Source organism: Sus scrofa, chromosome 10, assembly GCF_054392235.1.
Source record: "Sus scrofa isolate SSC_HxYL_T2T_F1_AM1 chromosome 10, Sscrofa_HxYL_maternal_Yorkshire_Landrace_v2.0, whole genome shotgun sequence".
In the NCBI taxonomy this organism is placed as follows: Eukaryota; Metazoa; Chordata; class Mammalia; order Artiodactyla; family Suidae; genus Sus; species Sus scrofa.
The window spans coordinates 83,888,988-83,902,227 of NC_139392.1; the positions used below are offsets into that span (position 1 = coordinate 83,888,988).

Consider the following 13,240-nt stretch of genomic DNA (forward strand, 5'->3'; position numbering starts at 1 on the left):
CAGGTCATGAACAGAAGGAAAAGACGTCACCATTACCAAGAAAAGTTCAGTGGGGTAGCAGGGAGAATTCAGAGGATTAAAATTTTGGCTCTGTGGCTTGAGGATCTCGGGCAGAAAGGCCTGAGATCGCACCATGCTTTAGAAGGCAATCAAAACGGACTTCTCTAACCAGGTAAGACAGCGCCATCCATCACTGCCTGACCTGGCGCTCCAAGGGAGATGAATTTCGCCCCTAGATGACTGAAATACCAGCAGCCACCAGCTGGGCAATCCAGGTTAGAGAAGAAGCTCTTCACTTGCACTGCTAAAAAGACAGGTGCAGAAAATGGCAAGGTAGGAGAGGCCAGTTTATCTCTACATGGGGCCATCAGCCCGTATGTCGGTCAATAATTAAGGAATAGCCTTGGTATGTTACCACTGAGAAGACAAACAGTTCTGACATGGGCTTTCCGTGGCTCAGGGTATAAAACAGAATAAAAATTAAATTAGGAGAGTCAAAACAAGGATTATCTTTTGAGGGTTCCTCTACAAAACATCTTTACATCATCTTCACAATGGGGAAGCAGTTTTAAGTTGGAGTGAGTACGTTAAAAATGGAACATAGGCAGAAAGGCAGACAGATGATTCTAATGCAGAAATAATATTCCATAAATGATTGTGCTTGGGAGAAAAAGATGATTTATTTAACATTCTCCATGCAGGTTTGTATATATTTGATTATTTATTTTGTGACAAAAATTCACAAGAAATATGTCTTTCTAGGATGATCAATCTTCCTTTTTCTCTTGATAGCACCATAATTTTTGACAAGTTCATGTTTGAAATAACCATAAAAGTCATGTCACAGGGAGGAAAATGAATTCTGGTCTAAAGAACGAAAGAAAAAGTAAGAAATCGAGGAATCAAAGAGAATAGGAAACAAGGATTCCTGGGTGGGGACACTTATCTTCACATTTTCTGGAATTAGTACTGGGAGGATCTTCTGAATAAATCATGTCTATCGATTCTGATAACTTACTAGATTCATTTGGGTCCTATAAACATTTACAAGGCAAATATTCTGTGCTTTCTTCGGTTCCTAAAGGGCAGATGTCTGTTTATATGCGTGTGTGTCTCTCTATACAGCTATACACACATCTCCAAGAAAGGCTTGATGCTTTCAGTAAAGCTTATCATGAAAAGGTAGCGGAGATTTGACTTAATATACTCAGAGAACTAAAAGTTTAATGATTAATTTCAGAGTGGCATCAGTATGTCTTAAATGTATCTCTATAGATACATGTATATAAATATTGACATACATACATACAAATGCTCATATATGTATTTATTAAAACACATAAACAAGTAAATCTTGGAAGACAAACAATGATGAAAAAGTAACTAAATAGCTGGAATTCTCGCTGTGGCGTGATGGGGTTGGCGGCGTCTTGGGAGCGCTAGGACACAGGTTCAATCCCCGGACCTGCACAGTGGGTTCAGAATCTGGCGTTGCTGAGCTGTGGCTTAGGTTGTAATTGCGGCTTGGATCTGAGACTTGACCTGAGACCTCCACATGCCACGGGGCAGCCAGAAATGGAGAAGGAAAAAAAGGTAACTAAATAGCAATAGATAATTTGTGTCATCGAGATCTTATCTCTTTACCTTTTTACTCTAAATTCGTAACACTGTAGTATAACTTTTTGGCTAAATGTTGATAATTACATATGGTGGGCACGAGGTATAGGAAAGGTCAGTGAACTACATATAGTCTTTATATTTTTATATGGTTGAAAATTGTCATAACATCTCTAATGTATGAATCTATAACCGGAATCAGTAAACTATGGGCCAAAGCTGGAAAGTGGTACCAGAGCCCAGCCATGGCCTTTGTTTACAGGTGCGCCAGGGCTGCCTTGACACCACATCGGAATTAAGTAATGGCTTCACAATTCCTGTTGTGGTGCAGCAGAAACGAATCTGACTGGGAACCATGAGGTTGCAGGTTCGATCCCTGGCCTCGCTCAGTGGGTTAAGGATCTGGCATTGCCGTGAGCTGTGGTGTAGGTCACAGATGTGGCTCGGATCTGGCGTTGATGTGACTGTGGTGGAGGCTGGCAGCCACAGCTCTGACTGGACCCCTAGCCTAGGAATCTCCATATGTCACAGGCGCGGCCCTAAAAAGATAAAAGATGAAAAAAAAAAAAAAAAGTAATGGCTTCAGAGACTGGTGTGTGAGACCTGCAGTACCGACTCCTTGGTTCTTTACAAAAAGGGCTTGCTGACTCTTGCTCTATAACATGCTTTCATTCGCATATTAGGTTTGCCAAAGAAATTTTAACAAAGATTTTATAATGAGCTATCATAATAAGATTCCTAAATGAGGGTCACGGAGATGCCTAACCTCATAAACTATCATTTACTAGTTATAAAACTTGAAAATGTTTCTTACTACATAAAGCACAGGCTAAAGATTAGTTTTACTTACACACACACACGCACACACAAAATTCATGTCTTTTCACTTTAAAATAATATTTTGAAGCTTTTTATAAAAATCTCTTAGGTCATCATGATACTTTGCTTATTTTTGTAGTTTCAAGGATTAAACCGTTAGACACCCAATTCTCTTATTCCTGTTTTCCCTTTTCTTGAAGAAAGTGGCTATATCCCCCAAATATCAGACAAGATCCCTAAATCCAGGAATAAAGGGGGACATCACAATCACACTACTCTCCTTAGGTCTGTTTTTCTGCTCTTACCTACTAATACCTCTCTCGTCGAAAATAAGGAGAGGATGCCTTTTGCAAGGGCAAAGGGAAATGGAATTCAATTTTCATTATGACAGGCTTATGGCTAGACAGATGATCTACACTAAAATGCCACTGTGACTCAACCAAAAACCTTCGGACTAAACTGTAAAATCGTGATCGTCTTAACAATTCAAGTGAAGTGGAGAAAGAAAAACAGCTGAAAATCTGTTCCCTGCCTAATACTGGAGGGTGGCAAGGATCCACTGTAGATCATTTATTCATCACAGATTTAAAACTAATAGACCAGAAAGTACTTTGATGTCTATGGTACAATTTTTTGTCCCAAGGTGTTCCAGTTTTATTCGATAGAAGAGATTGTACATAATACTTTAAAAGTGCTCTTTTAATCTAGGATCTAACATTTAAAAATACCGTAAAAACACCTGATTCAGTTGGCTTATATAAAACCTGCCTTCTCATCATGAAAGTTATTTAATGTTTTCAGTTGCAATCTGGATAATTATTTTTTAATCATAATAAATTGGTCTGTTTGGTTAGCAATAGTTGATTAAATTATATATTTTCCTTACTTTACCTAATTGGCATAGTATATAAAGTTATGTTCTGTAGCCTGAATTTGGTTTTTATGGACATTAACTTAGACAGGGTGTACTTCTTTAAAATGACTTAATACTATTAATCCCAAAAATTAAATACTAATTTACATATGTAAACTATCCAATAATGTTTTTCTTTAGACTTGTTTCAGAATTTCAATAAATTTTATGTTTGATAAAAGAAATAACTACTTAATAAGGGCTGAGGCTATTATTAATTGCCTTGTACTAAAGTTAATTCCATGATTTATTGGATGTAATTTTTACAATCTATCTTTACAGAATATGAAAACTCCAACCATGTCCACATAATCTTTACATATGTATGTGGGATATACACATTTTTCAAGAGACCAAAAACTAATTATTTCTGCAGGTTGAAAAGGTGAAGTGGAGCTAATTAGTGCTAAGTGGTGTAACTACATCATACTGGATGCAGAATAATTAAAACACTATTCAAAACTTATAACAATAAATCAAAATGCTCAATTGTACACAGCACATTAATTACACATACTTTCCCCTGATTATTTTCATAAAATAACACATAAAGTAAAATCTGCTATAAAGTAAAACGCAGTTCAACATAATCCATTGTTTCTATAGAATGATTTCGGCAGCATTTTAGAAGCAAGCCCCAAATAGTTCAAAACAAAAACACCTTTAAAGCAGGTTCATCAAGGTAAGATACGGATGCATTATTAATAGTCCTACTCAGGGTTAGGTAGCTATGAGCTTACGTTTGCATCCGAAAAAGACAGCAGTATTGGACATTGCCCTTCAGTGAAAATATTTACATTTGTGCCATTATCCTTCAAATCAAAACATCCACTTTGAGAATCATCTTTGGATGTGAACCTAAGCAGCCGATAGATGTAAAAAAACCCTAAAGAATCTACCATGGCATCCCTTTTTCAGGATTTTGTTTTCTTTTCTTTTTTTTAATTGCGACAAAACAGTCCAACACAAATATAATTAAGAAAATCGAGGCTGTTTTAGCATTTCCGAAGCACTAAATTATATTTCCATTTAGTGTGTACTACAGTGATAAATTTCTTCTAACAGCAAATTTTTCTTATACAATTTGATTTCCTACAGTGAAAACATCCACAAGAGCCTGGAATATTTATGTTTACGTGCAATATGATTGGCAGCTCTATAATTATGATAAGCTCCTTGGACCACAGTTTCTATGGCAACAGTCTAAGTGTCCATTCTTACCTGCTTTCTGGTCATCCACTGTATTGAGTTTAGTCTCGTCAGCTACTGTTAAAAGGTAAATGTATAATGGTTAGCCCAGTTAGTCCCATGGCCCAACATGCTTCAACCATACCCAGATCTTTTCAGTTAGGTGATAATTCTTAGGTAACACTTCATGCAAATAATATGAAACATCAAGCAAACATTCATAATCAAAAAAGGGGGAAAAGCAGTGTCTCCATGCAACGCCAGTCATCTCATGTCACAGACACGTGTGTTATTGATATGTTAGCATGTCATCATTAGCCAGGCAAGGCATCACCCAATTCTTCTTTTACGCATGTGATACATTAATGCTTTTAGTCTTAAAGTACAAACAGCCACCAGAGAACAGCGTAAATACGTTACAGCTGATTAACAAAGGTTTTTCTAATCAATCAATCGGTTTATAGGTATCATTAATGAATTAATTGACTTTCCCACTCATTTTGGGTTTTGGTGGATTTGGATTTAAAAAGAGACACTACCTGATTGGTGTTTGATTGAACAACTAGGATTATTTTCCTCCTCTCCTTTGCTTCCAAATACTTTCTACAATAAATAGTCTCTCAAATTATGACTCCAATTAAATGCCTTAATTAGCAACACATAAGAATTTCAATGAAATAAGCCTTACAGGACAGCAATGGAAGGAAGATATCATGAAGGAACAAAACTCTAACATGGATTGAGATAATGGTTTCTCTCCAAGAGATTTTCTTCTAGTTCAAGAATCCCCACACCCAACCAAATAATATTCCAGTGAAACTGGTTTTAAACAGCCCAAGTGTTAAAACGTTTTTTTCTTTTTTTCAAATAAAGATATAGGAATAGAGCATGATACGCACATGTGTTTGTTTCTTTTCTCATCAGAAAACATATATATTACCATATTGCACATGATGTAAACATGCCACTTAGGAGAAATATAGTTATCTCAAACTTAGAGAAAAACTAGTTTTTGCCAAATTGCCTCATTTCCCATTTATGTTCTCTATTGCTCACAGTAAACAGACATGTGTTTGGGACCATCAGTTTTCCTCTGAAAGCATCTAGACCTTATTTAGATAAAGATTCATGGAGATTGTACTCACTACCTAAATCCATGCTTTTTGATTTTCGCGTTTTAACGAAATCCAATTGACTGGCATCTGAAAATTGCTTTGTGCGTTTTTCTGACATACTCTGACGTCCAAATCCTTCTCGTTGAAAAGCAAGAACTGGATCGACATCCGGACTCAAAGAGCTGGTGTGAAGGGAAAGAGAAACATAAAAATACTTACTGAAAATAGGAGGCATGCCATTCAGGAAAGTTCACGTACACCTGTGTGTGTAAATGTGTGTATATGTATATTCCTCAGAAATATCTAAACTAAATAGCACAAATATAGTCCATCGGGGGGGAAAAAAAAAAAAAAAGAACAAATCTGTAGCTGTGTAGGAGGTGATGGGAAAATATAACATTATTTACATTTAGAGCAATTCTTTCACCATGTGATGAAATTGAATATCTGAGGAAACCTTTCAAATACTTATACGAATACTAGCAGCAGATAAGTAACTATATGAATTGCAATTGAAAAGAAGTTTGGTAAAGAATCATTCTGGTCTTCTAATATATCCATTATCTTGTGTTTCAGAAAAGGAAAAAAAAGCCACCTTTACGGTATGTAGTTTTATAAGGATGTAGTTTTCCTTCAATACTTAATCAACTGAGAAGAAGTCGACTCAGCAAATCATGGTTGGAACCTAGTCTGATGAGGGCGCTGTGCTGGGTACCAAAGTCAAAATAATAAATAAGAAAAGATCTCTGTTCCCAACAAGTCCCTGTGAAAAACACCAAACCAGAAGCACAAAGCAGACACTGGGGAGCTGAGAGTGAACAGTGACCCAGGGAGTCAGGAGAAGCATGATTAGGACTGAATGGCATCTGATCTGTGTGACACCAGCACGGTGGCTCCAGCAGAGATGATGAAGCACCAGACAGATCCGTGGTATCAGGAGATGGTTTCCAGGGCTTTCCTGATGAGAGGGGCAAGGGAATCCACTCCTACTTGTAAAAATCTGGGAACACGTGCAAAAGCACCACGAGGTGCTTCGGGCCTTGTGAGCCCAGCCGACACAACGACATGGTTTTTCTCCATGCTGGGCACCCTGAGCATAAAGTAGAGGACTCTCCTGGAGCAACGTGGGGCCGCCTTACCCACATGGCCAGAGTGAATCTGAAATACCTTTCTTTGTGGCATGTGAAAGTTCCCGGGCCAGGGATCGAACCTGTGCCACCGCGGTGACCCAAGCCACTGCAGGGACAGTGTCGGATCCTTAAACTGCTGCACCACAAGAGAACTCCTGAAATACCTAATAGAAATTATTGGTAAAAGGCTTTGAAAACAAAGTACAAATTGCTACTGCTGATGTTCCCTGAAAACCACATATTGGTATATTTTTTAAAGTAAGTTTATAACATCTGACATTATGGTGTCTCTAAGATTAGAATCTGCTGTTATATATTTTTTAAATTTTTTCACCTTAAAAACATTGTTAGGATCCCAATATCAATTCATGGATTGCGAGAAGTGTATTCTACCAGGTAACAAATGCAAAGTTTAGCCATTTGACATATTTAGCCTTCCACAATTGTGCAGCGAACTGTAAACATACACAACTGAAAATGTCAAATGGGTTTGTGAGTTAATAAGAGTCTTAAAATAACGAAATATTCTTAAACCATAACATAATTAATTCGTCCCTATTAAACTATTTCAGACACAATAAACAACACTTTGCAAGTTGGGCTGTGGGACTGACAGCTGATTCTTTCAAGAATGTAACCATATCCTGACCCCCCAACGTTATTAAAATTCCAGTTATTAATCCTGCCTTATTGCCCTTTTGTTTTCATAACATTTTCATCAAGGATTAGGGAGATATTGTCAGGCTGGAAAAGCTTACATTTTCTGCTGTGATTCAGAACAGCTGCCATTCTTGTTTGGATAACCCTTCATTCATATTCTCTGCCAGCCCCTGCACATTCCCCATAGCAAAATCATACAAGTCCTCACCGTTTTAGGAATCCCCTTAGGGAAATCAATGCCACACTTGAGCCCTGCGAGTTATTTATTTATTTCCACCAATACAGCGCTTCCTAAGGCCCCAAACAGATCTCTTCTCCCCATGGCCGCCTTCGCGATTCCTCCTCCTGGTGGAGACGCAAAGACTTTTGTGCCTAAGATGAATAGTGCAAACATCTAATCCTTTCTTGGTTGCTGCTTCCACTTTCAGAAAGAGAAATAAACTGAAGCCGTAAATACGACAGGATGTGAAGATTTCAAGTGGGTTTTTATTTTATATGGTACTTGCCCCTGTCCCCTGAACCAAAAACCCCATTCGCAGGTGAGCTCTTCTGCAGGCTTGAGTGGAGCTCGGTGCCACAACATTGAAATATCCCTTTGCAGATGGATTCATACAAGACCCCAGAGAAAGGGGAATAAGACAATTTGGTATAAGGCTTCACTCGGTTTGTGTTCATTATCAAACAGCCTCCCAAGGCCACCCCTAGGAGGGACTTTCCTTTGGCTTATTTGTGTATATAATTACGAGGTATGCAAATGAAGACACACATCCACATTTATGTGCACAGGCCAGCTCGATAATATCCAAGGCTTTCTTGTATTTTGAGAGATCCAGGAGGAAAAAACAGCATTGGAAGGCCCCAGAAGTCACAATGTTAGAAGTGAGCACGCGACTCCTAGAGTTACAGCGAGTTCCTGTTGTGGCTCAGTGGGTTAAGGATCCAGCGGTGCCATGAGCTGTGGCGTAGGTCACAGGTGCATCCGCCAAAGGCAAAAAATAAATAAAAAAATAAGAAAATCTGTAAAAGCCTCTTCCCACTCCCAGAACATAACAATGGTGGATCTGGCCAACGCCATCTAACTGTTCCAAACTCTCAGTCACCATAACGGTTTGCTGAGACTTTATTTAATAGAAAAACGACTCATCAAATTCACACTGCTCTAGGTGCTCTCTTGTGGTACAGCGAGTTAAGGATCTGGCATTGTCACGGCAGCGGCTCTGGTCACTGCTGTGGTGAGGTTTCAATCCCCAGCCTGGGAACTTCCACATGGCTATGGGCACAGCAAAAAAAGAAAAAAAAAAAAATTATCCGTCTCTAAAATAATTCATAGAAAAACTAAATCAATGAGTAGGGCTTTTTGGTTAGTGGTAGTTTTCTTCTGGGTTTGGCTCAATTATTAAGCATAGCCCTGAAAAGGCTGAAACAATTGGGCAGGTTTATGAGATTGGGCGAATCTTTTGTTAAAAGAGGGATAATGAAGAGTATTAAATCATGAAAACAGAACATTATTATAAAAAAAAAAAAAAAGAAGCAAAAACTGATCTGTTCCAGTGACAGATCATTTAAACATCACATCAAGGGTGAGTGCAATGGACTAAAGTTTTGCAACCCTGGCATCTTCTTACCAGTCTGCTGAGTCAGTGATGGCAGCCTTGGCCCAGGTGCTAGGATCTGTGGTCACGAACCCTACATCATCATGGGAGCTGGAAGATGACTGGTCAGAGAGGTGTGGAGGAAGCACCGGCAATCTGTCATCCTCTATGATGACAGTGTCATCTTGGGGCATGTTCACCGTGGGGGACAGCTGGTATTTACCTGTCCAGTGGGAAAAAAAAAAAAGAAAGAGAAATTCTAGACATCCATCTAAGGGTTAAGGGGGATCATCTTAATTCTTGGCTACACTAGAAAAAGTCTACATTCCCCAAATCTGCTCCAGCTGGTAGGACAAAACTAAATGAAGAAGATGGAGTTTTCATAAATGAAGGTCAGATGGAGACCTCCAGTGTCTTCCTTCCTCTGACATCACAGCTATGAGGCTCTGGGTGCCCTGTGCAGTGTCTCTGGTTTGACGTGTCCTAAGGCCAGAGATGATCTCCAGAATGACCTGTAATGTGGAAATGCCACATCGATGCTACGTGGTTAACGTCCTTTGGAAATTTTTATCAGGAAATTTGGAGGGAAGCCCTGCAGATTTACATCAATGATTCAACCATTCATTCACTGGGCGTGAACCACCTAGCAGGTCTGTATGAAAGACTTCATCTCTGCCCCTCAAGAGCTCACACCCTGGAGGAGGAGACGGACGGATAAAGTGGGAATTGATTGGTGCCGTGAGTGATATGCCAGAGTGTGCTGGCATTCGCCAGTGCTGGTCACCGCCTGGGTAGCTGGAGTCAGAAGATGCTTGGAATCGTAACAAAAGTCAACATCAGAGATGGGCTTTGAATGACGTATGTGATCTTTTCTGCTAGACGAAATGATGACACTGATGTTAGACTGGCCACACCATCACTAAACACACGATGGAGAAAAGTCAAAAGTGCACTCAGGGGACACTTCAAAGATGAGTGCATGCAGCAGCAAGATTGTGGGGAGATGGCAGGAGTTTTCTCAAAGAGAAAAGATTCAGATCTCACTGCCCAGAAGTTTTCAGGCCAAATCAGGGGAGCTTATAAATTCTGATTTATTTAAGCAGGATATAGTGTTGTCAGTAAGCAAAGACCCAGAAGTCTACAATGATCAGATTCTTTCCAAAAAGTCTGTTCAGGTTCATGGATCAGAATGAGAGACATTTATATTTCTTGGGACAAAATTATGATTCAAGGTCCCAAATCCTTAAAGACAGATAAAACTGGGTGCAACTAGAGCTTATCCTACTAAGTGAAATGTCTGAAAGAGGACAAATACCATATTCTATCTCTAATATGCGGAATTTAAAATATGGCACAAATGAACCTATCTCCAAAACATACTCACAGACATAGAGAACAGACTTGTGGTTGCCAAGGGGGAAGAGAGAGGGAATGGGATGGACTCGGAGTTTAAGGTTAGTAGAAGCAAACTATTACATTTAAAATGGATCGACAACAAGGTCCTACTTTAAAGCACAGGGAACTATATCCAGTCTCCTGGGATAGACTATGATGGAAAAAAAATGAAAGAATTGAATATATCTGTGTGTGTGTGTGCACATGTGTGTGACTGAGTCACTTTGCTGTACAGCAGAAATTGGCACAACATTATAAATCGACTAAAGTTAAATTAAAAAAAAATTAAGATAAGGAAGAGGCCATCTTCCTCCCCCAAATGCTTGTAGTTCTTCTGGTTTGCTCCCCAAATCTTGTGCTGTACTTCCTCTGAGCAAGAACCTTCCTCTGGGCCAGGTTTTGGTTCACATGAATACCCCGTGAAAGACTGTACTCAGAGAAACATGTACCCCAGGGTGATGCAGGTCCACTGGCAGGGCTCCCCCAACAAAGCAAGGAGACTGGACACTTTTCCCATCACGTTACAGGATGATGGAAACACTCTCATTTTAAGGCCAATGTGTAATCAATAATTTTTGGAAATTTGGCAGTGGCAGATGTAGGCATGAAGGATTTTTTAAAATATATGTTATTCTAGACATTTCAACAAAGGAGCAAACATTATTAAGATATCTTTTCAGGACAACCCTCAACAGCAAACTTGCTGGAAATCTCAAATTCATTCATTGTTTAGTATCAACTGCTCCATCATAGAAATAGCCTATGTTCAGTGCAGCCTCTACTTGGCAAGTTATCAAGAAAAACACTCTCCATTTTGATCTGAAATGCATCCACTTTGGCAAACTGTGAACACTAGCAACTTTTTATCCATGCTCATGATAAGAATATAAATCAAATTTAATACTTCATTGTTTCCCTTTCCTGAATTCAAATCACTCACTTATGCCTACTCAAGTTTTAGGATATTAGTGCAGAAAGACAGAAATCTGTTCAATAAAACATCACTCATAAATAAGGTTGGACATTCTAGCACTATTACGCAAAGAAATAGTCCCCTCTCAAGATATACTTTTGTTCCTCAAAAGTGTATAGCACTACAAAACCCAAATTACCCCTGAAAGCTCACCACTGACAAGGCACAAGTCATGGTGTTAAATGTCATGTCCTCACACAAGCAAAATTTATTGGAAGAAACAGTCATGGTGTAACTATAGTGCACTCATTTCTAAACACAAAAATGAAAACTCTTCTGCACAATCTATTCACAGAGACAGCCTAACGAGCAATATGGAACACTACATAGTTCTTTGTGTGACAATTCTTTTCAATGTTGTTTTGAGTAGAAATATCTTTCCTCAAGTGATCTGAAATTTTATACAAAAATACACGGCACAAAGTTTCCCTATTAACAGGAGACAAGAATTCAGCTTTTTTTTTTTTTTTTTTTCTTCTCACCCATGATTCCAAAGGCTTAAGAAGACATACTTTCCATCCATTTTCTACTTTTCAACAACTTGCCAGGAATATTGTTTTGGGATCCAGATCCAGGGAATATATTGGGCGTCATGAACTAAACTACCAAATTACAGAGTCTACCAAACTCCACCGAGACAATAACTCCCAATTATGTTTGCTGGTACTTGGCACATCATAAATGTGAAAGCTTCAAAGGGTGACTTCAGAAGGCTTTGATCTGTTTTTTTGGTAGATAAACTTTCCCCTTTCCTCAACCAGTTAACCAACAAATGAAGATTTATACTGCACAGAGTGAAACAATGAGATACAGAATGACTGTTTACTAAACATTTATTCATTGGTACATTTACATAGAAGGCAACACCATGCATGACACTAGAAACCCATGAAAGGAGGAAAAATTTGCCAATGATTTGACTCACATCAAAATAACATTAAAGTTCCATTTTTCTATGGTGGATTTCTAACAAGATCAAAGTATTCTGAACAGACATATTTTTTAAACTCACCACGAGTGTATGGATGTAAAAACTACAGCGATTAAGTTCTAAAATGGATATAACAGATTTCAGTTTTGTTTTAAACAGAAAAATTCTTCAGATTAAAAAAAAAAAAAAAAATTGGAAAAAAGCTAATGCTCCATGCTCCCAAATGTCAGCTTGCAATGTGTCCTATGAAGTGAACATGTTGGTGAGAGGAGCTTGTTAGCAACAGTAATAGTTAGGATGGTCTAGCAACTTGTAAAATATTTTTAAGGCTTTTGAAAGGAAGAAATCCTACGTAGGTTCACTGCAGATTCCTTCTTGATGAATGTCCAAGATTAATCCTTTAAGATCCAGAATAGTGGAAAGTCAGCCACTACAGACGACTTCTGGAGAAATCTTGCCTTTGGTTGCAAGTCTGGCTGACCCCACCAAAAGCTAAGAAGATCGATTGGCTTCCAGGAACTGTGGGACTCATGACTCAGAAAAAAATATACATTGTAATTTGGGTTCAGAAGCACAGAAAGTTTGGGGCTTCAGAGCAGTCACTTAATGTCTTTGGTCCATAAATCCCCTGAACAGAAGTTAAGTAGGCTGGAGTACCTGATTTGTAAGATTATTTCAAAGATAACTTCTTTGATTTTTAAATCACAGTCATTGCCAGAATGGAACAGATTCTGTAGACTGTCTAATGCCAGTTACTTAAAAATGTGGATACTTAAAAATTGACGGGAATAAAAAAAATGAATGTCACTAACACTTATTGTGTGATCCCAGTATTCCCCAGAGAGGATTATTTTTAGAAAGAGGAAATAACCAAGAACAAATCAAACAAAAATTGTCATGGGATCTT

At 38.5% G+C, this 13,240-nt stretch overlaps 1 protein-coding gene across 50 annotated transcripts in view; it reads right to left on the reverse strand.

Moving 5' to 3' along the window:
• The window catches only part of PARD3 (par-3 family cell polarity regulator), a 634,673-nt gene that overhangs the window by 218,223 nt on the left and 403,210 nt on the right, over positions 1-13,240 (reverse strand). For 22 of the 50 annotated variants that reach the window (XM_084980471.1, XM_084980477.1, XM_084980458.1 and 19 more), the window contains 3 exons: positions 9,068-9,257; positions 5,683-5,834; positions 4,571-4,615 (listed from right to left, as the gene is read on the reverse strand). In XM_084980471.1, the coding sequence (XP_084836597.1) occupies positions 4,571-4,615; positions 5,683-5,834; positions 9,068-9,257 (387 nt within the window). The remainder of the gene's footprint in view (positions 1-4,570; positions 4,616-5,682; positions 5,835-9,067; positions 9,258-13,240) is intronic. The other 28 variants (XM_084980466.1, XM_084980483.1, XM_084980476.1 and 25 more) reach the window with 4 other exon arrangements.